The 26709-nt window shown below is 37.9% G+C and overlaps 1 protein-coding gene across 2 annotated transcripts; it reads right to left on the bottom strand.

The window, feature by feature from the left end:
* Positions 1 to 758: 758 nt before the first annotated feature.
* On the bottom strand, positions 759 to 26369 carry LOC139935235 (telomerase protein component 1-like). 2 transcript variants are annotated; one of them, XR_011785782.1, is made up of 25 exons: positions 25947 to 26369; positions 24962 to 25186; positions 24298 to 24366; positions 23819 to 23925; positions 22558 to 22691; positions 21971 to 22104; positions 21270 to 21458; positions 20594 to 20650; positions 19846 to 19982; positions 18024 to 18135; positions 17573 to 17680; positions 16435 to 16608; positions 14930 to 15117; positions 14169 to 14356; positions 13529 to 13688; positions 12349 to 12469; positions 11559 to 11687; positions 10905 to 11026; positions 10241 to 10370; positions 8679 to 8795; positions 7064 to 7207; positions 5060 to 5143; positions 3501 to 3659; positions 2151 to 2436; positions 759 to 2059 (listed from the first exon to the last, which is right to left on the bottom strand). XR_011785782.1 is itself a non-coding variant. In XM_071929734.1 (24 exons), the coding sequence occupies exons 2-24, from the start codon at positions 25166 to 25168 to the stop codon at positions 2302 to 2304; spliced, it is 3105 nt and encodes a 1034-aa protein (XP_071785835.1). In that variant the 5' UTR covers positions 25169 to 25186; positions 25947 to 26369; the 3' UTR covers positions 759 to 2301. The 2 variants fall into 2 exon arrangements, 1 of the variants encoding a protein (XP_071785835.1); XM_071929734.1 differs by having other exon boundaries at positions 759 to 2436.
* Between the last annotated feature and the right edge of the window lie 340 nt (positions 26370 to 26709).

The following is a 26709-nucleotide window of genomic DNA, read 5'->3' as shown; positions in this document are numbered from 1 at the left end:
AAACGTTACCTTAAGAATACTCAGAAAAATTAATGGTTAACTCATAATAAACCACAATCAAAAACTTTACTTCTCTCATCAAAAGAAAGAATCCCCCAAGACTTGTGAACAACGTCAAACAACCACACTTGTGGACAACTTCTTTAAAGGGATTGTTCAAATGTTTAAATGAATGCACAGTAAAATTAACCTGTGAAAATTTCATTGTCAACATGTGGTAGCCTTTTGTGGTAGTGTTATCGTCGAAAATACGTAGCAGTTATGTCCACACCTGGAAGACTCTGTACTCCGTAATTGTTATACACAATCTGAGAAACATATCTGACAGCATTGTTTCTCAGATTCACATTTTTGGGAGATAACACTGATATCTTCTTCCATAAGCACGGAAGTAAAATTGTAAACCCTGGGCCCAGGTGAAGGGGGCAAGAGGGTTCTGAAAATAAGGATGAAACAGCCAGTTATGGAGTGATCGTAATTTTATTGCGTTTCCTCACCCACAGTCATCCAGAAAATGACTGGGTGTGGGCCACACACAAAACCACATCACTCCCCTATCTGCTGTTCCTCACTGGGGGGTCCAGCATTACGCTGTTGATAAACTGGTGGGTTAGTGTGAAGGCTTATATTTTTGATTTTTAGGGTTGAACAAAGAATTGACTATAGAGTGGGATTCGAACCAACGACCTCCGGATTAACGCGCCGGAGGTCGTTGGTTCGAATCCCACTCTAGTCAATTCTTTGTTCAACCCCAAAAATCATTTACAAATTTACCCAGTCAGTTTCCCTTGTGGTTTATATTGGCTTATATTTTTATCTAACAAGGAGGCGGTCCCTACAAAATGATTTTCAAAATGCATTACCATTTTGGTATACTGCTAACAGCTGCTGTCCTTCTGACCAAGTAAGTTGACATCATGCCATTAATTAAGTATGGTTACCACACATAATACAAAGGGAAGGTACACGTTTAGTAATTGTCAAAGACCAGTTTTCTCACTATCCCATCATAACCATAAAATAACAAGCCTGTGAAAATTTGGGCTTAATTGGTCAACGAAGTTGCGAGAAAATGATGAAAGAAAAAACACCCTTGTTGGACGAGTGTGTGCTTTCAGATAAGAATAAAAGACTTCTAGCTAGAAGTCTTTTATTATTTTAGTGAGAAATTACCTCTTTCTCAAAAACTACGTTACTTCAGAGCGAGTCGTTTCCCACAATGTTTTATATTATCAACAGAACTCCAATGCTCGTTACCAAGTCAGTTTTTAAGTTAATATTTGTTTTGAGTAATTACCAAACGTGAACCTTCCCTTTAAAGGCAGTGGACACTATTAGTAATTACTCAAAATAATTATTAGCATAACACCTTACTTGGTAATGAGTAATAGGGAGAGGTTGATGGTATAAAACATTGTGAGAAACAGCTCCCTCTGAAGTGATGTAGTTTTTCAAGAAAGAAGTAATTTTCCACGAATTTGATTTCGAGACCTCAGGTTTAGAATTTGAGGTCTCGAAATCAAGCATCTTAAAGCACACAACTTCGTGTGACAAGGTTTTTTTCTTCTTTCATTATTATCTCGCAACTTCGACGACCGATTGGGCTCAAATTTTCACAGGTTTGTTATGTTGAGATACACCAAGTGAGAAGACTGGTCGTTGACAATTACCAATAGTGTCCAGTGTCTTTAAAATAAAAAAATCTTATTCTATAATTTCAGTGATACAACTACAGTATATTTTAAAACCTATATTTAATTTTCTCAATACAAAGAAAGGATGTTTATTTCAGAAAGACAAAAGACATAATAAATTCAGCTAAAGCTTTCCTACAAATTTCAGAGATGGCCAAAGGTGCGGTTGGTACCCAGTCACATGGTAAACAAAGATTCAATGTTCTCAGCAAAATAGTTTGAGAGTTTTGTTTTGCAGTCGTCTCAAATAGACACTGATTCAGCTAAAACTTTCACATGTAACCTTTATTGGACCTTTCCTTTAATAAAGCAGCATTACACTGATGAAATTAAGACAAATCCGTGTCCCTAGCTTCAAGTAAAACCTTTTCTTTCGTCCGTTGTCAGCAAATCTTTTCATCCTTGGTTGATTCAATGAGTTGAAGACAAATCCGTGTCCCTAGCTTCAAGTAAAACCTTTTCTTTCGTCCGTTTTTCAGCGACTCTTTTCATCCTGGGTTCATTCAATGAGTTGAAGACAACTCCGAATCCCTAGCTTCAAGTAAAAGCTTTTCTTTGGCCAGCCGTCTTGCAGCGACTCTTTTCATCCTGGGTTGATTCAATGAGTTTAAGACAACTCTGAATCCCTAGCTTCAAGTAAAAGCTTTTCATCAGCCAGCCGTTTTTCAGCGACTCTTTTCATCCTGGGTTGATTCAATGAGTTGAGGACACGCTGCGTTGATGGATGATCAATACCCTTCAGCTGAAAAGATAAATGAAGGGGAAAAGTCAAATTTAACCATTAATTTTTATGACTTCACAATGTTGATGAAAGTGAAGATGCATGTAACGGAAAATGTGCTACAGTTTGTTTACTGTAGATTTGTTACATGTCTGCAGAGCAGGAGAATTTGTAAACTAAATTTCACACTCAATAAAAAAATAGACTAATACTTTCTTTTGTATATTATGATTTTCGACTTCATATAAATACCTGAGACAGTTTAATTAGTTCTGATTCAAGAGGAGATCACATGGTCATGTTTTAAAGGCACAGGGGTCGATTTCACAAAGAGTTAGGACTTGTCCTAGGAGATATACAAATTGCATGGATAGTCCTAAGTTAGGACGAGTAACTGATCCTAACTTGAGATAAGACTAGTTCTAACTCTTTGTGAAATCCACCCCTGGACTTTATTGGTAGTTACTCACTATTAGCATAAAAACTTATTTGGTTACAAGCAATACAGAGCTGTTGATAGTACAAAACATTGTGAGAACTGGCTCCCTCTGAAGAAACATAGTTTTTGAGGAAGAAGTAATTTCTCACTAAATATTTGAATTTAATTTTGAGACCTCAGAATTTGATTTTGAGGTCCCGAAATCAAGCATCTGAAAGCATTTAACTTCACGGACAAGGATGTTTTTTCTTCCATTACTTTCTCAACTGAGTTCAAATTTTCACAGGTTTGTTATTTGATGCAAATGTTGAGATACACCAAGTGAGAAGGCTAGTCTTTGACAATTACCAATAGTGTCCAGCAGCCGATTTCAGGAAATGCTAGGATCAATCCTATCTCGAGTTAGGACGAGTATAACCCGTCCTAACTTAGGATGGGTTCAGTGCGTCCTACGTATTTGGATACGGAACTTAACTCGTCCCAAGTCCTAGGATTAATCCTAAGTTAAGAAGAATTTGGTGAAATCGACCCAGTGTCTTTAACATATGGGATGTAAACAAGGTGAGGAGAGTTTAAAAACTTCTCAACCATTAAGTTACAATAAGCCAATGTTTTATGTGTTGTACAATGCTTCATTCCAGCTCACCATTATTTTGGATAATTTTCCTCGTTGCCAATAGTCGTAAGCTTCTTCATGTCGCCCCATCTCTTCAAAAAGGATGGCCATGTTGATGACAATGCGTGATCCCATGATGCTCATCTCGCCACAGGACTGCATAATTATCTCTTCAGCCTCTTTGTACAACTACAAGACAGAAGAACATTCACCAAATATTGACAGGTAAACTCAAGTATACATTTTACAAAGTTCTTTATGGCAAAAAGTACTCTTTTTCGACAGACTTTTAAAATGAATAATGAATAGGGTAGATGGCCTTAGCTTTCGATCCAATCCGGACCTTCTTCAGAGGCATAAAACAAGTACAAACAAATACATATCCATTTTTAGACTTTTAAAATGAATATATAGTGTGGCGAAACAGTCGCATAGGGGCGCAATTGTTGGTCTATTTCCCGACCTCTTGCCAGCAGTGATGGGCACATGAACGGTGTGTGCATGATGCGTGTTCCCCGCGTGGGGATCACATGGACAGCATGTGCTGACCACAGGCAGTAGCAGTGGGCATTTTTAGGCTGCGTTGTTAGAAGTGATTTGGCGGGCTGTGAGGAAGGAACTTTTCCAGAGAACAGGTCAGTAATTGTGAACTCAGGGCTTGATTACTGTCAAATAAAGAGAAGGAATTAAAGAGAATCATTAAAAGGAGTTAACCGACAAGAGAGAATAAGGAATCAGAATAAACCATTATCCATATAACGTTGACATTTTGCTTCAAGACAGTTATTTATTTTATTGTGTCAGTTATTGTTGTATGTTAGCCGCAGCGAAGACTTTCGACCGCTCAAGTCGACGTTATAGAAATAAAAATAATCAGTTTATTTTTGTTGTTACAGAGTGGTTCAGAAAAACCTGGTATTCGTTGTAGGTCTTTCACAACGACTTGCAGACACAGAGGTAACTCAATCTTTACTCTTTTTAGAGATTGTCTAATCCAACTACCACCAACCCCAACCCACCCGTACCCTCGCCACCTTGCTGCACCCACCCATATCCCATGTACCCTATCCACATTGTTTCCCTGCCCACCTTACTTCAGCCAACCCACCCTACTCCAACCCAGCCTACCCTAACTCAAGTACATATACCTTGTCCATGTTGGGCGCGATCGGTCAATCTGCGCGATCGGTCGATCGCGCTGCGCTATTGAAAGATCAATTTGGCCGCGCAGCAATCGGTCGATTGCGCAACAATCGTTCGATCGCGCAACAATCAGTCGATCGCGCAATGAACATCTTTGCGCGATTGACCGATCAAGCTACGAGTATTTTTCCTGTGATCAGCCGATCACGCAGGAAAGGCTTTGCGCGATCTACCGACCGTGCAGGAATGGGTTTGCGCGATCGACCGATAGTGCAGGAAAAGTTTTGCGCGATCGACCAATTGCTGCGCGACCAATAGATATTTCAATAGCGCAGCGCGATCGGTCGATAGCGCAGCGCGATCGGTTGATCGCGCAGATTGACCGATAGCGCCCAACATCCATATTGATTACCTTGAAAGGTCCAAGTTTAGCCACGGGTTCTTACCTTTAAGCCTACTTGTTTATTATCATCCCTGCGTAACATGGCTTCCGTCATGATGCACCCTCCAATATGTTCTTGGTCTCCCAACTGGCAAAAATAAACCAAAAACCCAGGTCAAAATTCCAGTTGAACCTAGTTAAACTGGGTTTAACTGGAACTAGTTGAAAACCAGTTGATAAACTAGTTAAACACAGTTAATACCAGTTGGTTTAATATGGAAAATGGACAGAAACCTACTGGTTTATAATTTCAACCTAGTTGAACTCAGTTAAACCTAGTCCAAACCAGTTGGTTAATATGGAAAATGGACGAGTTTGGTCACTATCCAGTTGAACCAGTTGACACCAGTTAACTAGGTTCAACTGGAATTTTGACCTGGGAATATATACAAGCATCGCCATCAAAATGATATAGAAAGGTTTGCGGTAACACAATGTAATCTCTAATGAGTTGGGATGGTTCTCAAAAGAACCAGAAGACGATCAGAGCATACTGATCGAAACGTCAAGTTCAAACCAACGGTTCTTTTCATGAACCAGAACCACCCCAAGTCATTATATAGAAAGGTTTGCGGTAACACAATGTAATCTCTAATGAGTTGGGATGGTTCTCAAAAGAACCAGAAGACAATCAGAGCATACTGATCGAAACGTCGAGTTCAAACCAACGGTTCTTTTCATGAACCAGAACCACCCCAACTCATTAGAGATAGTCATTACATGGTGTTACCGCAAACCTTTCTATATCGTATTTCCACCATGCAAAGTTTCAAATCCTAGCCATCAAAATGATCAAAATATAGCAACTTTGAACCAGCATCAATTTCTTTCCAATATAACAAAGACAGGCACCTGCATTTATTTTCAAAATTTTCTTTTCTTTTTATATAATATTGTTTTTATATTATGCACACTTGGGTTTATTTTTGTAACTCAAAACACAATGTCCACAGATTTACATTAAACTTAAACCGATTGAAGATAATATTAGTTGAAAAAAGCTTCCCTTAAAATTTGAATTGCTGAGGTGCTGTTGTTTTTGAGAAATGAGTATATAAACAACGTCACAAAAATACGTTTTACATGCTAAAATAATTTTCGTCTCACTGAGAATTTTTTTTGTGTGTGACTTGTTTTAACACTCATTTCTCAAATACTACAGCACCTCAGCATATAATATTTTAAGGGAAGCTTTCTACCACCAATATCTTCAAGTTGTGTGAGTGGACATAGTGTTTTGAGGCCTACAAAAAGTACCCAGACCCTTTAAAAAAGCAATATTTCAGTCTTTTTAAGACCATTTTAGTGATTCCCTTTACAAATTTATAGACCAAAAGTAAGTAATAAAAGCAGGGGAGAGACAGCTACACTCACAATGCAGCTCTCTATGAGCAGATATGAAAGTTCATTTAACATTCCATCCCTTTTTATGATCTCAAATAACTGAGTTGAATACTTTTTAACGAACCTCAGGAATTTCGTTTTAAAATGTGGTGGAGGCAATAGGCAAGACAAAGGCAAACTACTAGTCTATCAATAATCAATAACCAAAACATTTCAATTTGCCACTTCTGCTAATTTTGAATTCATTTGAGGACATTTTATTTGAGTTTTTAGGCAAGTAAAAAAAAGAAACATGTTTAGAGTCCAGGTTTTTAAAAAAAAGAAAGGGGGGGCTTTTTATTTTTTATTTCAAGTAGGCCGCCATTCTTTTTAAAATGTCAAACATCCATTGTTTTTTACTACTGCTCAAAATGATACATTTTGGTCAAGACATTCAGACAAGACATTGAGATTGTTTTAGCTGAGATTGTTTAAAAAAAATGTTTTCATAAAAAATATTGGGAAAAAAAAATTGGGAAAAAAAATCATAAAAACATGTGCATAAAAAAGAAGAAAAGAAAAAGAAAAAAGGAGGCGGCCTGTAAAAAGAAAGCAGGCGGGGGCGCTAAACATGTTTCTTTTATTACTTGACCTTATGGACATTTTATATAAGTAATGTACTTACCTCCTCAAATATTTCCTTGGCTTCCTTGAGGCTGTCAAAAAACAGTTCCCTTGCTTCCGATGCACTCATTGAATTATCACCTCGTAGGAAAACCCACTTCCGTAGACAAAAAGCCAGGGCAGTGAGTGCCATGGCACGTTTAAACTGGAAGATTCAACACAAAACCGACTGTTACACTGTATGTAATATCACGGTTGTGTGTACCATCTTCTCTCGTATTCAATAATTAATCCAATAACAATCTATTAAATTGTTGCTAAAACATAGGATTCGAAATGCCTCTAGCTCTACCGGGCAATCTCGGTGGTGAGACACTGCTCTAGAATTACAAGGGTCGTGGGTTTGAATCCCACTCGAGTAACACGCCTGTGATTTTTTTTCACAGAACTCAGAGAAGTACTGAGTTCTTCCTCCATGGTACAGTGCTAACACACATCAGTGTATAATGAGTATAAACCAAAATGAATAACAATAATTATGCCAACATTTTCTAAAGCATCCTAAAAACATGCAGGTAATGCTCTAGAGCTGCTGAACACACTTAAACAAAGATACGGCACTTGTGGATAAAAGCTTAGAAAACATAGTTTGTAGACAATTTAATGTAAATCTAAATAACTCAGCTAGCAAGTAAAGAGTTCAATCAATTTTTAAATTATAATCTAATTCAGTTATAAAAGGATACAATTAATTACTGAGGAGTAAAAAATCTGATTGAATTGATCCAATGATAAAATGCAAAACATTTCCAAACGCAAACAATAGTTAACAGCCTAACAGAGTCTTTCTCAAAGGCTAAATGACAACACAACAAACATAAATGGGTAACTACATGTATGTAAGTGTAACATAAGCAGAATTGGAAACACATAAATGGAGTTACAGAAAGCACAAAGAAAAAAAGTGGTAAATTAAAGGCAGTGTACACTATTGGTAATTGTCAAAGACCAGTCTTCTCACTTGGTGTACCTGAATATATGCATAAAATAACAAACCTGTGAAAATTTGAACTCAATCAGTCGTCAAAGTTGTGAGATAATAATTCAAGAAAAAAAACACCCTTGTCACACGAAGTTGTGTGCTTTCATATGCTTGATTTCGAGACCTCAAATTCTAAACTTGAGGTCTCGAAATCAAATTCGTGGAAAATTACTTCTTTCTCGAAAACTACGTCACTTCAGAGGGAGCCGTTTCTTACAATGTTTTATATTACCAACCTCTCCCCATTACTTGTAATTAAGAAAGGTTTTATGATAATAATTATTTTGAGTAATTACCAATAGTGTCCACTGCCTTTAATATAGGGAGACAAAGGGGAGGCGGGGTGGTTGAAGGGAAGTCATAGTGTTATTAAGTAGGCTAAAATGATCTATCACAAAACTTTGACAATTTAAAAGAAAAGACACACATGTGCTTTAGAGCCAAAGAAATCTTAATAATCTGGCTGAGGGTCCTTAATAATAATAATAATAGTACCAACACTTATACAGCGCCTTAATCATGTTGACATGCTCTTGGGCGCTGAACATGGCATTATAGTTATTGACAAATTAAATAAATAAGAAACAGAATTAACGTTTGGGAGTAAAATTCTTACAAATTCTTAAATCCTTACCCTAAACTGTTCTCCTTTGAGGTCTTTACTGAGTTCCAATGCCTTCATTCGATACTGTATTGCAGGCTTTAGATCTGGCATCATTGCTTTCACAATAAAATTATGAAGTTGAACTTTCTGTTGGTGAAATATGTCAGACATCGGGCCTGAAAATTAAACATCTTTGGGAGGACAAGGTCACTTTTCATTTTGCAAAGTGTGTTTCCCGAATATAAAGGCCTTTAATAAAACATTGGACACAATTGGTATTTACTCAAATAATTTTAGCATAAAAATTTACTTGGTAACAAGCAATGGAGAGCTGTTGATAGCATGAAACTTTTTGGGTAACGGCTCCCTCTGAAGTAATGTAGTTTTTGAAAAAGAAGTAATTTCTCATTAAAATATTTGAATTGACTAAGAGACCTAAACTGAGGTATCGAATTCAAGGCAACTGAATAGCACAACTTGTGCGACAAGGTAGTTTTTTTCTTCTATATTCTCTCCCAACTGTGACCATAAGAGTCAAAATTTTCAAATGTTTGGTATTTTATGCGTACGCTGAGATACAGCAAGTGAGAAGACTACTGTTAAGTAGGATTTGAAACTTTGCATGGTGGAGATAAGATATAGAAGAGTTTGCGGTAACACCATGTAATAACAATCTCTAAATGAGTTGGGGTGGTTTTGAAAAGAACCGTTCTGAAAAGAACCGTTCTTTTCAGAACCACTCCAACTCATTTAGAGATTGTTATTACATGGTGTTACCGCAAACTCTTCTATATAAGACTACTGTTCTTTGACAATTACCAAATGTGTCCAGTGCCTTGAAAAGGTTAATGGGAAAACTTTTGGAGGGGCACTAAGGCCAAGACCAGGGGCAACAGGATCATATATTCTCCCTATCTTTCAGGTTTTTTCTGCAACACACTGTGATGTTCTGGACCTGCCTTTCACATTTGATTGTTAAAAGAAACTCTGGAGATTTTTTTGTTTCAAAATTAGGTGGTCAAAAAAGCTCACAATTTTTAAGCAGTGAAATTTTGACTAAAATATGGGTGGTGCTACTCACACCATTGTGTGGTTTCCTGGAGTGTCTTTTATATTAGCCAGTACATGTATTAGGTAAATAAATGATGGCGCTGTCCAATTCCGTGACACTTTAAAGGGAAGGTACACGTTTGACAATTGTCGAAGACCAGTCTTCTCACTTGGTGTATCCCATCATATGCATAAAATAACAAGCCTGTGAAAATTTGGGCTCAATCGGTCATCGAAGTAGCAAGAATTATGATGAAAGAAAAAACACACTTTTTGTTGGACGAATTTGTGTGCTGTCTGAGAGGATTAAAAGACACAGTAAAAGTTTTCGCAATCTGTATTTGCGTCGTCCGTGGATTGTAGCATTCAGGTCTGTAACTTAATAGTACAGTATTATAAAACAAATATTGACTGCTTTTACTCGTGCAATTTTCCCTCGGCGCTCGGGAGTCACAGTTTTAACCATAGCACTCGAAGCAGTCAATATTTGTATACTATTGATATATAAAAAAAACAACAACAATGATTTGGGTTTAGCTTACCGCAGAAGACAAAGAGGCGGCCAAGTCATAAATCAGCATCATGCGCTCCGGACGATTACCAAGCTCTTCTTCAACAGCAAAAAGCTTCTCCAGCAGTGCAAAGCCACCTTCGAGCTGATTGGACTGCGAACTGTCAACACGAAAAGAAAAACGCTGGTAATTGTTTTAAAGGTAGTTTGCTACAGAAAGTTATTTTAAGTGATGCTTGAAGCTTTGCATGGTGTGGAACTACCCCATAGAAAATGAAAAAACCCGAACCCCACCGGGATAAAGAAATCCTGCCGGGATTCCGGCAGATTTTTTTATCTAACCAGGATCCCGATTATTTGGACTCAAGTTGTGAATTTTCCTGCGGGATTTGTTTACTGCACAAATTGCCGCCGGGGTATAAATATATGTTATTGTTATTGTTACAACAAACTTCAATAGGGGACTTTATGGACGCTTGGTGGCAGCAGACTTACCAGGTAAAATCCATTGTTCTCAGTACAATGCTCAGAACTACGTAAACAATGAACATTTACCTGGTAAGTCTGCTGCCACTTAGCGTTCGAAAGTTTCCTATTGATTTTCCTTCATCTCTATGCTACCTCTTCGACCCTCTCATACGCCGTAACCTTAACGAACCCACCCCTGTTCCCTCATCCATCCCTAACTGACTTACAACACTCGAGCAACTTTCTCATACAGCAGACCAAGGTCCTCCAAGTTGGTTTTGGGGTCATCTTTCGTGACCTCAAGAGCCTTAAGGTAACATTCCTCCATTGTTTTCTGGTTGTCGGATGCCTATGTGGATTGAATAGATACAAAGTTTAACAACAAAAAATGTATTAGACAAGCCAAGAGTCATTTTAACCTGTAAATAATTATCCAACATACATTTTAGAAATCTTTTTAACGTATCCACTCATAGTGAAGCAGTTGACATCATAATCAAAGTGTAACTGTAATAATTTAACCTTAAAACTGTTCAGGGAGGTATTAAACAAAAATTATCTGTATCTCTGCACTGTGTTATTCTGTCAAAATTTTTAAAAACTTCTGAATTAATTTTTTTATTTTTCTAGAATTTGTTTGTCACAATGAAATCCTGAAAGCAAAGTAAAACCTCAAAAACTGAGCTGGACATTTAAGGTTCAAAACACAAAAAAGGTGGACACTGAAAGATCAAATCACTTGTTGTATGAGAGAGATTTTCTGGTGCCAGCTTAGTGTTTAACCCCCAAGTGGGAGTTTGCTGAGTTCCCTTGATGGGAAGATCATCTAAACAAACAAACGCACGGACAAATGCTTTATTGATATAAATCAGCAAACGCACCTGTCTCCAAAGAGCCAACAACTCTCCGCTAAATGCTTCTATGTAATAATGATGAAATACATCCCAGTCCTTCAAGAATTCTATCAAACGCTTCTTGTCGTTGATCTTAACCAAGTGATGTGGGTATTCCTGAAATTTAACAACACATCTTATAATGCTTATTAGGCGGCCTATTTGTTACTACATGTATTTAGAGTTTTGACATAAAAACTATACATGTAAATATCATAAATACCCCAGACAGTTTCTCTACTCCTATTTGTGGAGAGCGTGTCACGTGGGGATGTTTAAACAGTTGATAATGACCAGTGTTTATAACCGGCTGGCTTCCGCGTGTCAGGCGCACAAGACTATCACGCGGAATGCAATTTATAGCTATAAGTAACAGCGCATTAACCTACTTCTAAGCACTACTTCTCAGGACTCTTCACAAAGTCCTCGATTTTTCAAATGTCAAAATGTCTGAAATTCATTTTTTTTTTAACGTTTTTTTTTAACAAAAGGGCATTCATGAATGGGAATATAAGAGTAGTGACTCGTTCTTAAATGTTCGTTTAAAACCTTGCAGGGTCGTTGCCATGCACACAGCCATTCGACCCTGCCAGCTTTAAACGGCGTGTAAGAACTTGTTGCTACCCTCTTTTATTCCCTTATCAATGAAGGCAATTTACCGATACACTTTGAACAGACCCCAATTTCATAAAAAAGTTGTAAGAAACTGTTTTGTGCCACACCGATTCAAACATTCACACCACCCTAAGACTCTGTTCTACCTTATGACAACACCTACCTCTGACTTCCGCTCCAGATTTGTCACCCCTTCAAAATGGTTGGCAAGTTTGGTATGCCACCAATCGTAAATCCCTTCCGAGCTGATTTCAGAGTTGTTCTGTTGACCATTGTCGAAATACCTAAACATAAACTCAAGCAAAAGGGTGCAGTTTAATGGATCAGTTTATTCTTGCATAGTGAGAGGAAGAACAATGTATCGAGCTCGTTTGCTACACTGATGTCTGGATGTAGAATAAAGTTCCCAGAAAGATGCTAGTTACATCCCCCTGCTGTCTCATTTACCCAAACTGATTGAGTTGAGTAGTAATTTTGCCCTGACTGCCCTGTTGAACTGCTGATTTAAAGGCAGTGGACACTATTGGTAATTACTCAAGATAGTTACTAGCATAAAACCTTACTTGGTAATGGGGAGAGGTTGATAGTGTAAATCATTGTGAAAAACGGCTCCCTCTGAAGTAATGTAGTTTTCGAGAAAGATTTTTGACGAATTTGATTTCAAGACCTCAGATTTAGAATTTGAGGTCTCAAAATCAAGCATCTGAAAGCACACAACTTCGTGTGACAAGGGTGATTTTTTATTATCTCGCACTTTCCACGACCGCGATTGAGCTCAAATTTTCACAGTTATTGTTATTTTATGCATATGTTGAGATACACCAACTGTCTAGTCTTTGACAATAACCAATAGTGGCCAGTGTCTTCAAGAGAGTATAATGCTGCGGCTACAGCTAGGGCTACTGCTACGACTAGATTTCTGCGTCATTATGCGATGAGGTACTCTTGGACGTCCTTAGCAACACCCTTAGCAACATCCATAGCTGTAGCAGAAGCCACCAATTCGAAATTCGGGCCTAAGTTGCCCCGAGTGCTGCCTGAGTGTTAAGACTGCCCTGACTGTTAAGTATTAATTATGTTGCCCCTGACAGCCTTACTTTAATAATGTTGCTGAGGGGCGACTGCCTTGTTAAATAAGTATAGTTGTCGCCCTGACTTCCATGGTCATCAAGTATTACTTACGTTGCCCCGAATGCCATGTTAAGTGAGTTGCCCGGACTCCTTGTTCATTTGAGTGATATTGCCCCTGATAGCTAGCTTGTTGAGTGACTGTGACTTAAGTTGCCCTAACTGCCTGGTTGAGTAGAACTTACCTTGCCCTAAAAGCCTAGTTGAGTACTTACTTTGCTCTGACTGCCTTGCTGAGTGCACGATGATAGAAATCTAGCCTCCCCTCTCCACTGTCGCCAAACGGACGTAAAAACGGCTTCAAAGCACGAAAGATACGAGCCCATTTATGAGCTGAGAGGGGACTAATGTCTTCTGATGTCTTCTCTCTGTTTTCTGCAAGAAAAAAGTGACTTTTGATTTCCAATATTTCTCTATATCCAAACGAAAATATATTCTCTATCCTTTGCCAGTTCTGGCGTCAAAGACACAACTTTCTTAGTCTTTAAGAGAAAGAGGTACCTTTTCACCCAAACGGTTGAATCTCAGAACTAGGTGTAGTGCACATGAAACTTTTCTCAGGCATCTGAAAGTACTTAATTCCATGCAAAAAGTGGTGTTTTTGTGCTCATTATTCTCTGGCAACTTGCAGGAAAAGTTGAGCCCAAATTCTTGTGCATATGTTTTGGAATGGCATACACCAAGTGAGGATACTGGTCTTTGCCATTAACAAGAAATACATCCTGCTGATACCTATAGATTATAAACATGGCCGATTTGATCGCCCTTGCAAAAAATACACAGTCCCCCCCCCAAAAAAAAACAAACAAAAAAACCTTAATTTCTGAGTCAACTTTTTCAGTAACTATAAATTACCTTCCTGTCCCTTTTCCATTTTTCCCGAGCTGTTTTTCCCGGGCATGAGGTTATCCTCATCACCCAAGATGTTCAAGAGTTCTGTCTCAAGGAGTCCACGGCAGGAACATTCCAGAAGACACAGAGAGGCAACCAGTAACTGCCCGCCATTCTCCTCCTCAAAGCGTGTCAAGACTTGCTCCAACAGACTGAGACAAACATGGCGGGAAAGAAAAAGGAAAGTTGGGCCAGAATTTCAGGACAGTTTTCACTATAGACGCATTGCACTACTTGCAGGCACGTCTCCTGTCTGCCATTTTTGGGGTCAAAATATGCACAAAAGGAGGGTACACGTGTTTACACGCGCTTTGTCCAAATTGGCAGACAGAAGACGGATGTATATGTGTGTTGTGCAATGGGTCTTTACTACAACTTACACTCTTACTACCAGAAATGGACCTGTCATCTTACAGACTTTTAAAGTTTAAGGTACCAGCAAAATAAAGGATGACACAAACAAGGCTAAAACACTCTTGGTCAGTTGGTATGGGGCTTCAAGGGAGAACAATTCTTGAGTGGAAAGAACTTAAGGAGCTGAAGGTAGGAATTGATATTCCTCTTAGAACAGTCAAGATTGTAGGATGGAGGGAAACATGCACCAGACCAGGAGTTCCCAAAGAGATGCAGTACGTGGAATAAGCTGTTTAAATGGCTCCTTGTTCTACATCTCAGCAGATCAAGAGTATATGGATGAGAATATATTGATCGTATGAAGGACTTACTTGAGTAATCCGTCGGCTAAGCTGTTGATCTTATCCGAGAGTTTTTCAAATATTCCGTACACCCTCAGCTCCTCGCATGCCACCGATAGCCACAAAGGATTCTGGGAAGATTCTTTACTGAGTAGACTGGCCATCTGCTCTGCGTCAAGACGCTTCTGATAGTTTCCTAGAGTCTCTTGAACGATTGCCTGATCATAGAAAACAACAATAGCGGCTGTTTCAAAATGATCATAGAACAACAATAGCAGCCGTTTCAAAATTTAATATTAAGTGATAAACCACAAGGGCAACTGATTGGGTAAATCAGTTACATCTCTCAGACCAAAAAAAAAAGGCGGATGAGGGCCTTATTATTTATTATTTACTATTTTTTTCAAGATGGCCGCTTAGTATTTTAATTCTTCAGTTTGAATCAACCACAAACTTTTATACCTATTTAGTTGCATGAGGACCTGTGTTAACACTAACACCCGGGTCGGATAACACTAAAAAGGTTTGCCGGTATATGCATTCACTGATATTGTTTTATGAAACAGACGGTTACAAGTGTTCGAGAGCATCAAGTTAGATTCGGAAAAAGCTCCTAGGCCAGTCCTTTTGAAAGGATGGATAAAGATTTAAAAGAAAAAAGAAAAAAAAATCTTTTTAAAATCTTTTTTACAAAAATCGAAAAATAATAAATAGTAAAAAAAAAGGATGCAGCCCCCAAAAAGGATGCGGGCGGGGACGATCAACTGGTGTTTTTTTTTATTTGGCCCTGGGTGACTACCTGGCTGTCGCATCCCAGATTGCTTCATTAACTTGGGTGTAATCCCTGGCTACATGTTCACAAATTGCTTCTGGCTGGCACCCCTGACAAAGACATATTGTCATAAAACGGAGACTGCCAACATAGGGCTAGATATACTCAGTTGGTAGAGTGCAGGCATGGTAGTTCGGATGTCATTGGTTCAAATTGTAATCCCGCTCTAGTAAACTTGTCTGTGTTCAATCTCAAAATTTCTTTGCTTTCCTTTTGCATAATGCATGGCTCAGACTTCATCTCACCTCTGATTCTTCTCAGAACCACCACTTCTTTCTGGAAGAAACTATGACATAATTATCTCTCCTAAACTATTGGTTGATTTATTATTAGTTTGTTACTTCAATTTTTCACTGTTTGTTTTTGAAATGTTAATGTGCATCTGTTTGGGCAGATTGGTTGCCTTTTAAGGTAGATGCTATACAAATCTTAAACAATTATCAATGTTAAAACTATTTTTCATTTTAAACGTTGCCTGATGAATTTTTAAAAGTTCTTTTTTGTCGTTCTGCCCCTTTTTTGTCAGAAATTAATAAATCATTAAAGGCTAAATGAAGTAAAGTTGACAAAAGTGAGACTTGATAATGCCGACGCTCTACAAACTGAGATATAAAGCCCCAACTGGTAGTCTCTATTTTGTCAACATCTTTGTTTGGGGGATAATAAATAAAATGATAAAATATAAGAGAATTAGAAAACGAACCTCTCTGGATGACATGTCTAGTGGAGTGACATACACCTCCAGAGGCTTGTTGGGTCTTGAATGCAACGTCTGATGTTGTGGCGTCTCATCAATCATGGAAAAGATGCAGCGAATCTGAGGACCAAGTTTGCTTGGTAACCAATTCAGTACAGTAGCCTCCTTGCATTCATCAAACTGAGGGGGGCAAAACGAAGCGCGCAGCAGTTAACATTTAAGTTGCATGGCATTTAAGTTGCATTTAAGTTTTTCGCCTAAAGAGGATAATTTCTTTTTTATTTCCCTAAAAGGAATTTCAACAGAGGATGCCTTTTTAAAGGGCCTGTATACAATTGGTAATGGCTCTGAAAAGTAATGGCAAAAAACTTACTTGGTAAGAAGAACAGCAGATTTGGATAGTACAATGCATTTTGAGAAACTTTCCACATGGAAGTACTGCAGTTGTGGAAAAATATAGCATTTTGTATCCCCCCAAATTTGCATCTGAGAAGCGCTACTAACAAAAACGTTTCTAAGAGTCAGTGTGCATTCCAACTGCAGATCTTCCTGCGTGGACAATAAACGCTCCAGACTTTAAGCAATATTTTTTTAAATGCTACCATCTTTTGAAATTAAATTTTCAGCACTTAGTGTTATTGTTTATCTACAACTACATAGTATTGAAAAAAAAGTGGTTCCAACTATCAAACATTTTAAATTCGTTTAAAAAACGAAAAACCAAACAAAACCTTTCCATATGCCACGAACAATGCACACAAAAAATGTAACATGTTACATGTCAGGCAATGTTGGGATCTTGACAAGAATTTATTTTTAGTTTTTAAGTAACTACCCAATGAAGGTCAAACAAATTTGTATCAATGCCATTGTATTTGATACACTTTTAGAGTTGCATATTTGTTAACATCAAAAACCAACCAATGGCGACACATTTCAAATACATAAATCTGTGACATTTTTGTAGCAACAGAGACAAAAGCATTACCCATTCCTCACCTTGAGAGTTTTTTTTCTTAAAAATTTTTTGAAATAAAAAAACCTCACAAAACTTTGCATATGCTGCAGACAATGCACATGTCAGATAATGTTGGAATCTGAACAATTATAATTAGATCTTTATCACAACAGAGACAAACATTACCTGATTGAGGGCATCTATGATAATGATGACAGGCTTGGTGTTGGGGTTGGACAGCACTGCATAAGTGACTTGACACGCTGACTCTAGATCCTGAGGCATTGTTGTATCCTGACAATCAAACAATTCAATCATGGTTATTCCTGTTAAAAATTGGTCACAGCTACAATATCAAATTTCAATACTTCTAATGATATAATAATATTTATTCGGGGAAAGAATTCACAAGTACATATTCAAACATTTAATAAAAAATAAAAAAAATTAAAATAAAAACTTCTGTTCAACAACAGTGGGATGCCCAGGAGACTGCATAAAAGATCAAATGTCCTTGTCGCTAATAAAAAGGCATATGTCTCCCAAACCCAGAAAAGCAAGGATATTATCTCTGTTTGTCGCTGTTTTCACTCAAACGCAACCCACCAAATGCAATCCTACTCAGAACTAATCTTACATTGACTTCTCCAAGCTCCCTTAAGAGGCGTTTTAAAGTCATCTCAAGATTTGGTGAACCTGGTACGGCACCGACAAAATGGTAGAAGACGTGCCACCCTTGCTCCCCACCCCTGCCATGAGGAAAAGGCAATTGGATTAATAGTTTAAAGAAAACGGAATTGGAGCCGTGATCATATTTATAGCTTTGCATGGTGTAGAGGAAGACTGTACTATGAACATTTGTCTTGAAAATGTTAATACAAAATATTAACAATAACACAAACTTTTGCACTTTCTAATAAAATACTTGAAGCACCACAGAAAAGAAACTACCAAAGTATCAAGCTCTCTACAGAAAACTACACCAAAACAAGAATTTGTTATTGACTTGCAGTAAACAGAAGTTTCTTGGTATGAGTTGAATGAGTGTTTCTAATGTCACTGGGTAGCTTGTTATAATTTAAGACTGGTCCAATGTGAGAATTTACACCTTTGCCATAGTTGGTGGTAAATGGAAAGAAAATCAACTTTTCTCCTTGAAATTGAAAATTCCCTTTTTAAACAGGTCTTGTTTTCCCTACATGATAGCCATAGCATCAAAGTGTTTTATGTTGTTTTGACTATAGGCTGTGCTGCTGAAAACAGCCCATGACTATCTTGGTATCTGTGTGTAGTGTGGTATAATTGGTGATTCCTTCTCTATGGTTTTATTCAAGGAGTATGCACCAAGTTTTTAAGTGTCCTGCAGTCGATTTCACGAAACGCTAGGATCAATCCTATCTCGAGTTAGGACGAGTAACCCGTCCTAACTTAGGATGAGTTCAATGCGTCCTATGTATTTGGATACGGAACTGAACCCGTCCTAAGTCCTAAGATTAATCCTAAGTTAGGAAGAGTTTGGTGAAATCGACGGCTGGGTAATTTTCTTTCTCCATAACCACACCTTGATAGATTACTGTTTAATGAGGGGAGGTTATTTATAGCCTTTTGCTTTCACCTTATTTCAGGTCAGCAATGTCACATGGTTCAGCACACTGTGGATAGACTATTGTTTACATATGGAGTAGAGAGCTTGATAACAAGGCTAATAACCCCAATGAGACCACGGAGTGGGGGGGGGGGGGTGGGTGGGATTTAAATGACATTCCCGAGAATTATTCACAAATTAACAAGGTCTAGCTGTATGTGCTTGTTGGGGATCCCCTGAAATCAAGATTAAATTTACACATGAAAGTCATGGAGTTATGGATCGCAAACTCTTTTTTTTCAAAGTGGATTCCCTTAAAGCATGGTGAAAGAGAAAAAAGAGAAATAATTCCTTGAATACATTCCTGCACCTCGCTAAGATTTCATAAGCTGGCTTCACCACAAAGATTGGCAACAAAGGGTAGGTAGCTCAGTTGGTAGAGCATCAGCATGTTTATAATCCGGAGGTCTTTGGTTCGAGTCCGACTCTAGTCAATTTTTCTTTGTTCTATCAACCCCAAATCAAAGAATTTCATAACAGGTACAAGTTTTGAGGATGAAAATTGTATTGTCACAGTTTTCATGAATGTTAAAAGGTGTTAAAAGTGCCATTTAAAATGTGAAGTACAATTTGCTAAAATGAATGCCCAGCTACCATTAAATGTAATGAAGAAATTAAGTATAATTTTAACTCAATAGCAGTTCGAGATGTCTCAGAATCATGTTCAGTGACAACTTGAAAGAGGTGAAAACAACTCACAAAATGCCTGTCCATATTTATTGAAACAGTGACGAATATTCCACATTTGTCAGAGAAAACCCAGGTATTAATGCCAGGTTGCTGAGGGTATGTTAGCGAGAGGAAAACAGTTTACCCTGGTATTTCTTTGGTGAGTGCCTTTGCTACCGTCACATCAGCTACCCTTGCCATAATTGAGGATTTGCCAGTCCCAGGTCCTCCTAAGAGTAACAACGGAACATCAACACCGATCCCTATTATGTGCTCTTTCATCTAAACAGAAAATTCACAAATAAAAATATGGCTCAAACAAAGTTTCAATTATTGTAACTGTGTTTATCGGTGTAAAGGGTTAACAGCAAAGAATAATATTCATCATGATTAAGTTATTTCACAACTCATAAGTCCTTTCTCTCATGCATAATGGTCTTATCAAAATAACATGAAGAAAAGCAGAGACTTAGAGGGAATGTGTATCCATTTGGTAATCACTGGCAATAAAAACTGTTTGTTAAAAGCAGCTTTTGATAGTGTACAGCATTTTGAGAAAAAATTACGTTCAAAATGTGGTTTTATAAAAAAGATATCAGTTTTTATGCCAGAAATTCTTAATCTGAGAAGCAGTACTGCTCAATTATGCATCTCAGATTGTGTATTTGTATTAAGGATTATTCTTCCTGCATGGTAATTTTTGGCCCAATTTGTTGGCGATATATCAAAAACGCAACCACCTTTTGAAATGAAACTTTCAAAGGTTAATTTAATCAAACAATCAAACGGTTCCAAAAAACCAAAGGTATACTTAACCTTTAAAGTCTTTGCAGAATGAGTACTTGTACAAAAAGGTACCAATTTGTTATGAAATTGAAAAAGGTGAGTCCTACCTGTTCCAGAATGTTGGTCCTTCCCAAGACCGAGGCACTACGGTTCTTCATGAAGGACTGAGGACATAAACAGGAGAACAGAGTTACGAAAATGAAGTAAGAAACACGCACAAAAGACAAATATTTCACAGAATGTGTTATTTTGTTTTTCTACATGCCTGACCTTAAACAGGGTCTTTAAGGTCAACTTAAGTTCTGTGATGCACCAATTTTCTAGTAGACAGGGTCCTCATGCCGTTTCATGGCTTAGCGGTTAAGAGCGTCGCACTCAAGCTTTATTGTTATTGTGAAAGTGAGGGGAAAAAGTCTCTAAGATTATTTCATTCTTTTTCAGAGCAAAATTTGAGACTAGATGTCATCAGACAGTATACATAAATCTGTCTGTACATTCCAAAAGAGGAATTTGTGCATCAGTCAAAAGGTCAAATTCATTGCTAGTAGGCCTGTCATCAAAATTCAGGAAGAATGAAAATTCTTTGTAGAAAATGTACAAACCTTTGCTTGAAATGTCAAGTCATCAAACATTATCAAATTTTCACAAAAAGCTGCAGTTGAAGGGTTTCAAACACACAGTGGCATTTTACACTCTTTAAACTTATAGAGATTTGTAATGGACAATGCATGAAGGGCAGAGCCTATATAGATCAGTCTTTATTATCAAACCAAGATGACCAACCTCATGAGCTTCTTTGGCTTGTTGGTAAGGGTCCAGAACACCATCTTCAAGAGGATACTGTTCTGTGATCCTTCTCTGGAAGAATTCATACACCATCTTTCCTAAGGTCTTCTCCAACCCGTTGAATTCCACCTTTCCCTGGTCATTGACTCCGTCAAATTCACAGTTGTAGAAACTCACTTGGTCTTTCTGAGAGGTTCAAATAAACAATATCGTTCAAAATGAAAAGTTTCTTCAATTTTGTATAGATTTTATTTTTATTTTTATTTTTATTTTATCTTATTCAGTGCTCAAGTTAACATAAAACAACACAACAAACATGAACAAAATAAATAAAGGGGGAAAAACACTAACAGACAGTCCAGTATACTTCCTACTAATTTAAAAAATTATTTTTGTAGAGCAGTCCACTTGTTATACAATTTTGCAGGTTGTTGTTGTTTAAAGCATTTTTTTCTCCAATGTGCAGTAAAACTTAACCAAGTTCAAAAAGGAGGTCATATTAGGTTTCTTGTTCTTTAATCTACAGTTATAGCTTCCTTTGCCAAAATAATTCATAAATTTTCCAAAAGTACCTCAGATTTATACATCTATGCCAAAAATAATTGATTTTTTCGTTCAGTTGTGAAGATGATGGGAGGTTGATAGAATGGCAGCTCTTTCTCGATCTGCAATAAACCAGACATAAACAAAGATTTTACCCTGAATCGTTCCTTTAGCATCTGCTTCAACATCTGCAGCTTAGCAGGAGCGATGGGATTAACGTCCACAAAATCCTTGTGATGCTCTTTAGGAACCTGTTGTAGAAAACTGGAATCTCGTATCATAAACAGCGCTGGAAAGCAATCAAAGATAAGATGTCGTTTTGTTTACTGATTTGTTTGGCTATTACAAATCCAAAAGCACATATATAGCGCTAATAACAGGAATGAATGGAACCAAAAAGAAATTTTTCGTTTTAGGTATGGTAGGAAAACCCCAAAATGGGGAAAACCCATGCACGCTATAAGAATGGACTGAAAAAACTCAATCAACATGTACCTGTGGCCTGAGGTTGGATTCGAATCGGAGTCCACAGAGGTCAAAAGCAAGGAAAGAAAACCACCGAGATGAACCAGTCTGATCCCAGCCTCATCTTGTTGGAATGTATAGAGAAGCGATATGAATGGGTTCTTACAGGCCCACAGTAACTTTCTTTTTGAAGCGATAGCTTGTGAAAATAGCTGATGTTTATTCAGTTCTCAACATTGAATACAGCAATTAACATGCATTATGTAATTACACTCACAGTTGAAGTTGTCTTTACGGTAGGCACCATGCATGATCTCCATTTCTGTAACGGACAAACCCTGAATCCAGCGATAGTCGGAACGGATTGATGGTGGCACCTCCATCTGATTAGGAATCCAACCACAACGCTCACTAAATGTCATCCAAGAAAAAAATAATGTGACGATAAAATTCTAACAATACTCTTTACAGATCGCCATAATAGTACGGGTGCGCTCATTTAGCTTCCCTGGGTCGACACCGGTCTGCCCCCGGTACGTTCGAAAAGCTTTGATGTCATTCCAGGGGCTCACCCGGGTCAGACCCAAGTGACTAGCTTGTGGATCAGGTCATTTGGGGCTGGCCCAAGGTGCACGCCACACCAAGAGGGTGAGTGATCGTTCGATTAGCCTGTGTCAGGGGCTCACCTGGATGAGCACACTGGGGTCGACCCAGGGAAGCTAATTGAACGCACCCTATGTTTTACTCTGGTACTATCATCAATCAATGGTAACATCATGCACGGCCAGCCTGATGACATGCAATATAAAACAAACCATGGAGGCAGTGCATGCATTTTGTTAAAAAACTTTTTTATGTATATAAATCAACCCCAACTCCATCACTGACTTACTAGGATCTTGCTGCACTCTAACAAAAAAGGCCAACACCATTCAGCCAGAAACTCACGATTTCAAAAAAGCTGTTGGAGTCTGATCCCATGCAAAGCATGATCTGGTGCTGCTTTTAAGTATATAACAGAATCAAACAAACCCATGCAAAAACATATTCAAATGTAATCTATCTAAAGAATAAGTGCATTAACTCATTCTAAACGAGAGTCAAAGATTGACCTGTTTGTTAATCTTGGACTCTGGATCAATGGAGGCCTGGGCTTGTGGACTATTTGCTCTTGAGTTGAGATAAAAGATGCAAACACTGTCAGAGGAGGAAAGAGAACAGTAAGGAACTATAAACAACAAAATTCAGAAGAATTACAACAGAGAAGATTAGAAAGAATACAGTAGCATCAAAAAACAAAAACAAACACAGAAAAAAAAAGGTAAAGTTAGACATCACAATTTGCGCCTTTAGCTGCCATTTACAATTTGCGCCTTTAGCTGCCATTTGATGAATAAATGAACGGATATCACTTTCACTTTTCTATGAACTCCTACATGCCATCAGAAAAAAACTTGTCCATCAAACAAAGCAGCATTTGATTTTAAATTATATCATAATGAAAAGGTTTTGTCAAGTACTAGGAAACACTTTCGCACCTAGTTAGGTTCAGGAAGAATGGCATAACGTTATCTTGATAACATCTGTCAATTTCACCCAGACATGTCCGAAGTGTTTCTTCTGTTGTAGTGTCCTTTGGAATTCCCTACAAAAAACAAAAAACAAAAAAACACACAATTTAAACCAATGACTTCCGACTAAATTACAAATTTTTAAAGGAAAATTTGGAAGAACAAAAGTTGGTACTGAATAAGTTTTGAAAAGAGTTGGGCCCAATTTCATACAGTTGCTTAAAGTTCCAGCCAAATGTCAAATGTACAATTTGTGACTGTTATCCTCATTTATGCTGAGCAGATAATGTGTCAAGGAATATTTTCTGTTTAAGCAGCTCTATGAAATTGGGCACAGGGGTGAATTTGAGGCAATTTGAACCAAAACAACTGCAAGAAAAGTGTTGTAAGCTCATAAGCTTGGTATCTTATTGAGGAAGTTGTTGTCTGTTGCCATGGTTACTCACCCATCTGAGGTCACAGTCTACAAGATGAAGACGTCTCTTCTCACACCACACACGCAGATCAGGAAATACCTTTTGGTACAGATACAAGAAACAAAACATTCATTTGAAATGTTTTGGGCTACTAAAATACACTTGTGCCATATTATAACTGAAGTGATATGAGTCTAGGAAGTAATTGAGGCGATATACGATGGTTGCTTTCCTAGCTCCTGACCAAGGTCTTTATTCTTTCATACCACTTTATAAGGAGAATGATAACACAGTTGGGCACAATATACATGGGCAGAATAAAGTAGTCCCATATCACAGTAGTCCCATATCACAACAATAACCAACCCAAAGGGTGTAACTAAGTCATTTCTAATTTGGCAGCAATTTTGGAAAGCGATTTACAACAGCTAATTCTATTTTTCTCAGAAAATATTTGTTACAAATTTATGCAAAGTGAAAATTAACAAGTAACCAGTCACATGTACGATGATGTTTCATTTTTAAGGTCAGCAAAAGTTTGGCCCAGTTAAGTTTGTGTCCAGCGTCCAGCTCAGCGGCTGCAGCTATGGCTCTGGCTTGATTGTCCCATGAACATTCGTTGAAGCATAGGAGGCCCATAGCAATACCCTGAGCAACAGCCAGAGCCATTAATTTGAGCACAGCCTGAACTGACCTCTTTGATTAGTATTTCTCTCTCAGCATGGAAGTCTCTGAAAGTGGACGACACAAAGATCCTGACTGTTTTCCACCCTGAGCGACGAATGACCAGTGTCTTGTCGTTCGTCTTTGTGGATGAGTCCACCGTGCGTCTGACTTGATTCCACATGGTGTTGACATCGGATTGGTAGCTCCCTGCAGCATTTGACGAACCACAGCCCATAATTCAGACAAAAAAGTCCTATGGATGTGAAGTAGAAGAAAACAAATTGTATAGAAACTTTTACTTAGTCATTAACACCATTAGCCACTAGCAATAGCCACTATAGCCAAAGCCACATGTCTCTTTAGCCAGATAGCCTTGACTTGACTGTGTTCGGAAAGTGACAGACACATCCAAGTTTCTGACAAACCCCTTTATTTTTTACATTAAAGTCAAGGGGCAATTTGGAAGATGAAACTTGATAATTTATGGAATCTCAAGTATTAAATGTTCGAGGAGAGCAAACTAGTGTTTTATGTAAGAAAATTGGTCCAAACCCTTTTTAGGTAAAAACAACCCCCAAAAACCCAACAAATTAATGTATTATACCCCTTTGACTGTTAATTATGAGTGAAGGTAGGTCACAAGGATTCGGAAACTCTCTTAGCTCTTTTTAATTTTTTTTTTAATTATTCAACAATATTGATTAGTATAAACACTCCCGAAAATATTATTTTTATTTTTACCCTTGAACTTGGTACATTTCAACTAGGTTTCGTTCTGCTATCGTCTCACGTAACTAGCGGAACGAAACCTTTTAGTTCTAGGAGTACATTTTAACAGGGATCTAGATTAGAAGTCGATGTTATTTTAAAATTGCCAAGTTCAAGGGTAACTGTAAGTGATGCAAACAGAAAGTAAATGAGGCCATGATATTGTGTTAAATTACCCAATACAAAAATTAAATATTGCCGGTATTGGAAAAAAAGGTACAGTATAACTATAAGATGTATTTTACCTTTTGCAACTGGCGAAGGAGGAAGCCGGACACAATCAGATAACAGTAACCAACACTACTTACAGTTCACCACATTACATTTCCACAATAGCCAGGTGAAAATATTAAATTTGTTTATAAAACGGGGAGAGTGGAAATTAGCTGGGTGTCCCCGGTCATCGCTTTACTACTAAAAAAGACGCGCTTTAGTTATTAGTGCATGCATGCAACACATATGCACACGACGTATTGTACAGGCTACATGCTTTTTGTTAAATTTGACCTTCCCTTCGGAATTTGTGTTGTGCTTATTATTATTTCTCACACACACACACCATACATCATCAGAGTGCATTGTGTACTGTTGCCATAGTTTCTATAAAATGAACTTGTAGCAGTCCTCACAATGAAAGCCGAAAGGCTGGATGGAAATACCTTTCACTTTCGTTTTATCCATTTATAAAGGCCTACTGCTTTAGGGCCAAGTGTTGAAATCGCTGAACAACAAAATATAAGAACAAAAATTAATAGGGGCAGTTTTTTTCTCTCCATCAGAGACTTGGCTTTATGTGAGCGTACTCTAAAGGCGGGGTGGCAGGAAGGGACTATGGGGTTTTCTTTTGTTTTTTCTTCTTCTGAGGTGTGTTGAATATTTTGGGCCTTTCTTTCACAAGTTGTAAACAGATGGAGGAGAATTGTCCCAAACCTCTCTATGCATGCAATCTTTGGCAAAACCTTCAGGGCTCCTTTGATCTTCTGTAGTCCTACCCCCCATGCTCCAACC

The sequence above is a fragment of the Asterias amurensis genome, chromosome 3 (assembly GCF_032118995.1).
Source record: "Asterias amurensis chromosome 3, ASM3211899v1".
NCBI classification, from domain to species: Eukaryota; Metazoa; Echinodermata; class Asteroidea; order Forcipulatida; family Asteriidae; genus Asterias; species Asterias amurensis.
The sequence above is the reverse complement of the archived record's forward strand: the minus strand, read 5'-3'. Positions and strand labels throughout refer to the sequence as shown.

Bases quoted from the DNA above. Each gene is read 5' to 3' on its own strand.
- LOC139935235 (XM_071929734.1), bottom strand. From the start codon at position 25,168: ATGGGCTGTGGTTCGTCAAATGCTGCAGGGAGCTACCAATCCGATGTC. The intron at 14,357-14,929 runs GTAAGTCCTTCA...TGTTTGTCTCAG, and splicing joins TTAGCCGACGGATTACTCAA to TCTGTTGGAGCAAGTCTTGA. The intron at 3,660-5,059 runs GTAAGAACCCGT...TCTGTCTTGTAG, and splicing joins ATAAACAAGTAGGCTTAAAG to TTGTACAAAGAGGCTGAAGA.